General features: G+C 41.4%; 1 protein-coding gene across 1 annotated transcript in view; it reads right to left on the bottom strand.

The window, feature by feature from the left end:
* Window positions 1-1,784: 1,784 nt before the first annotated feature.
* LOC121532649 (nucleoredoxin-like protein 1) overlaps window positions 1,785-4,692 on the bottom strand; it is a gene marked incomplete at its 3' end in the record, with an annotated part of 4,874 nt that continues 1,966 nt past the window's right edge. The window contains exon 4 of the mRNA XM_045226747.1: window positions 1,785-1,907. Coding sequence (XP_045082682.1) covers window positions 1,785-1,907 — 123 coding nt within the window. The remainder of the gene's footprint in view (window positions 1,908-4,692) is intronic.

The raw sequence follows: 4,692 nt of genomic DNA on the forward strand, positions 1-4,692 counted from the left end.
AGCTGAAATAAAATATCCCAGAAATGTTCCATACGCACAAAAAGATTATTTCTCTAACATTCTGTGCACACATTTGTTTACATCCCTGTTAGTGAGTATTTCTCCATCGCCAAGATAATCCATCCACCAGACAGGTGTGGCATATCAAAAAGCTGATTAAACAGCATGACTATTACACAGCTGCACCTTGTGCTGGGGACAATAAAAGGCCACTCTAAAATGTGCAGTTTTGTCACACAACACAATTCCACAGATGTCTCAAGTTTTTGAGGGAGCGTGCAATTGACATGCTGACTGCAGGAATGTCCACCAGAGCTGTTGCCAGAGAATTGAATGTTCATTTTTCTACCATAAGCCTCCTATTTTTATTTTAATTTTATTTTTACATCATTTTAGAGAATTTGGCAGTACATCCAACCAGCCTCACAACCACAGACCATGTGTATGGTATCATGTGGACGAGCTGTTTGCTGATGTCAACGTTGTGAACAGAGTTCCCATGGTGACGGTGGGTTATGGTATGGGCAGGCATAAGCTATGGACAACGAACACAATTGCATTTTATCGATGGCAATTTGAATGTCCACAAATACAGTTACAAAAACCTGACGCCCATTGTGAGGCCCATTTAAAAAAAAGGTATCTGTGACCAACAGATGCATATCTGTATTCCCAGTCATGTGAAATCCATAGATTAGGGCATAATGAATGTATTAAAATTTACTGATTTCCTCATATGAACTGTAAAATCTTTGAAATTATTGCATGTTGCGTTTATATTTTTGTTCAGTATAATTAGCATCAGTTAATATTATTCAACCATTGCTAATCACTATTTAGCATTCAGTTCATATTAACCGGTCATTACTAATCGCTAGTTAGCATTCGTTCATATTAGCCAGTCATTGCTATTCACTACACTTAGAAAAAAAGGTGCTATCTAGAACCTAAAAGGGTTCTTTGGCTGTACCCATAGGAGAACCCTTTGAAGAACTATATTTGGCTCCAGGTAGAACTCTTTTGATTCCAGGTAGAACCCTTTTCACAGAGGGTTCTACATGGAACCCAAAAGGGTTCTCCTATGGGGACAGCTGAAGAACACGTTTGGAAGACTTTTTTCTAAAAGTGTAGTTAGCAACTGTTCATATTATACAGTCATTGCTGCTTGCAAGTTAGCATCAATTAGCATTATTTTCCATTTATTCAACCACTGCTAATCGCTAGTTAGCAACCAATAGCATCCAGTTCATATTATTCAGCCATTGCTAATCTGTACTTAGCATCAGTTCAAATTAGCCGGTCATTGCTAATCGCTAGTTAGAATCAGTTCATATTATTTAGTCAATACTAATCGCTAGTTAGCATCAGCATTAGCATCAGTGTTTTGAGGCCTAGTGAAAAGCTCTCCATCACTACAACCCATTATGACACAGCAGATCCCTACATAGTGCACTACTTTTGACCAGAGCCTTTTAGGCCCTTCTCATAAGCAGTGCACTATGAAGGGAATAGGGTTCCATTTGGGACGCAGGCATTGTCTTGGCAGCATCAGCAATCCAGTCATTAACAAAAGCCACAATCAACCAATCAAGAGGTCTGTCTTGACAGAACCAACCAATCATTGGAGAGGATTCAGATGAGTGGAGTTCCACCTTCTCTTCTCATCCTTCCTCTCCCCTTTTCACCTCATCCCCCTTTTTCTCCTCCTCCTCCTCCTCCTCCTCCTCCTCCTCCTCCTCCTCCTCCTCCTCTCCTCCACCACCCCCCCACCCCCACCACCTCTTCTTCTTCTTCTTCTTCTCCACCTTGTATTTGAGGCGGCGTATCGGGTCGGTGACGCTCCGCATCTTGTTGTCATCAAACTCCTCGTTCAACATGAAGTTCCTATCGATAAGCTCAGCCGATTCCTGTCAGACACACACACACATGTTACATACATACACACTGTACATATAACTGACAAAATAAATGAAACACTTGAGTAGATGAGGGATGCAAAGTATATTGAAAGCAGGTGTGGTTCCTGAGTTAATTAAGCAATTAACCATCATGCTTAGGACAACATGATCTCACAGTCTCACGTCAGAATTAGACGTTCATCCATGTTTCTCCAACAAGTGTTCTTCTCTTTATCATTACAATGTTAAATTTAGGCATCAACTGCGAATTCTTAAGGTTAGGCATCAACTGCTAATTCTTAAGGTTAGGCATTAACTCCGAATGGTTACGGTAAGGGTTAAGGTTTGGGATAGGCTTAAAACAAAAAATATCCAAAACGACTTTCTATCGCTGGATTCGAACATGCAACCTTTGCAACCGGAGGTAGATGCTTAGCCTACTTGAAAGTAACAGTGCTCACTGTTGCCCCTAGTGGCCGGTTTCCACGTCATCTCCCGATGTCCTCAGACATGGATGGACGTCGAATACTGACTTGTATCACGGGTGACCTGGCTGGTTTAGGGTCATGTATAAAAATGCCCAGTTGCCCATTATTTTGGCTACCATGGCTAAAATAAGTTCTCAGTGACTTTGATAGAGGGGTCTCAAAGGAGCACAGGGGGTTTAGAAGTGTGTGTGTGTCTCAGTCACCAGATCTCAACCCAACCGCCATCAAACCATCAACAAAACACCAAATGATGGAATATCTCGTGGAAGAATGGTGTCGCAAAATAGTGTTCGACACTTATAGAATCTATGCCAAGGTGCAGTGAAGCTGTTCAGGCTCATGGTGGCGCTACGCCCCAGTAAGACACTTTATGTTGGTGTTTCCTTTATTTTGGCAGGTAGCTGTACATATATAGAAACATACACTACTGTTCAAAAGTTTGGGGTCACTTAGAAATATCCTTGTTTTCGAAAGAAAAGCAATTTTTTTTGTCCATTAAAATAACATCAAATTGATCAGAAATACAGTGTAGACATTGTTAATGTTGTAAATGGCTATTGTAGCTGGAACCGGCTGATTTTTTATGGAATATCTACATAGGCGTACAGAGGCCCATTATCAGCAACCATCAGTCCTGTGTTCCAATGGCACTTTGTGTTTATCATTTTAAAAGGCTAATTGATCATCAGAAAACCCCTTTTGCAATTATGTTAGCACAGCTGAAAACTGTTGTGCTGATTAAAGAAGCAATAAAATTGGCCTTCTTGAGCATCAGCAATTGTGGGTTCGATTACATTTACATTTTAGTCATTTAGCAGACGCTCTTATCCAGAGCGACTTACAATTAGTGAGTGCATACATTATTTTTTTAATTTTTCATACTGGCCCACTTAGACCACTGCGCCACTCGGGAGGTTACAGAATCATAATGGCCAGAAACAAATAACTTTCTTCTGAAACTCGTCAGTCTATTCTTGTTCTGAGAAATGGAAGCTATTCCATGCGAGAAATTGCCAAGAAACTGAAGATCTCGTACAACGCTGTGTACTACCTTTACAGAACAGCGCAAACTGGCTCTAACCAGAATAGAAAGAGGAGTGGGAGGCCCGGTGCACAACTGAGCAAGAGGACAAATACATTAGAGTGTGTAGTTTGAGAAACAGAAGCCTCACAGGTCCTCAACTGGCAGCCTAATTAAATAGTACCCGCAAAACACCAGTCTCAACGTCAACAGTGAAGAGGCGACTCCGGGAGGCTGACCTTCTAGGCAGAGTTGCAAAGAAAAAGCCATATCTCAGACTGGCCAATAAAAATAAAAGATTAAGATGGGCAAATGAACACAGACGCTGGACAGAGGAATATTGGAAAAAAGTGTTATGGACAGACAAATCGAAGTTTGAGGTGTTCGGATCACAAAGAAGAACATTTGTGAGACGCAGACCAAATGAAAGATGCTGGAGGAGTGCTTGATGCCATCGGTCAAGCATGGTGGAGGCAATGTGATGGTCTGGGGGTGCTTTGGTGGTGGTAAAGTGGGAGATTTGTTAGGATAAAATGGATCTTGAAGAAGATATCACTCCATTTTGCATCGCCATGCCATACCCTGTGGATGGTGCTTGATTGGAGCCAATTTCCTCCTACAACAGGACAATGACACAAAGCACAGCTCCAAACGATGCAATAACTATTTAGGGAAGAAGCAGTCAGCTGGTATTCTGTCTATAATGGAGTGGCCAGCACAGTCACCGGATCTCAACCCTATTGAGCTGTTGTGGGAGCAGCTTGACCGTATGGTATGTAAGAAGTGCCCATCAAGCCAATCCAACTTGTGGGAGGTGCTTCAGGAAGCATGGGGTGAAATCTCTTCAGATTACCTCAACAAATTGACAACTGGAATGCCAAAGGTCTGCAAGGCTGTAATTGCTGCAAATGGAGGATTCTTTGACGAAAGCAAAGTTTGAAGGACACAATTATTATTTCAATTAAAAATCATTATTTCTAACCTTGTCAATGACCACATGTCCTATTCATTTTGCTATATTTCCTATTCAAACTCATTTCATGTATGTTTTCATGGAAAACAAGGACATTTCTAAGTGACCCCAACCTTTGAACGGTAGTGTATACATACAAAGATATTGTTACACACACATTATATACATTAACACACACACAGTATACACCCACACACACACCCACACACACAGTATACACACACACACACACACAGTATACACCCACACACACACCCACACACACAGTATACACACACACACACACACACCCACACACACACAGTATACACA

Source organism: Coregonus clupeaformis, chromosome 18 (assembly GCF_020615455.1).
Source record: "Coregonus clupeaformis isolate EN_2021a chromosome 18, ASM2061545v1, whole genome shotgun sequence".
Taxonomy (NCBI): Eukaryota; Metazoa; Chordata; class Actinopteri; order Salmoniformes; family Salmonidae; genus Coregonus; species Coregonus clupeaformis.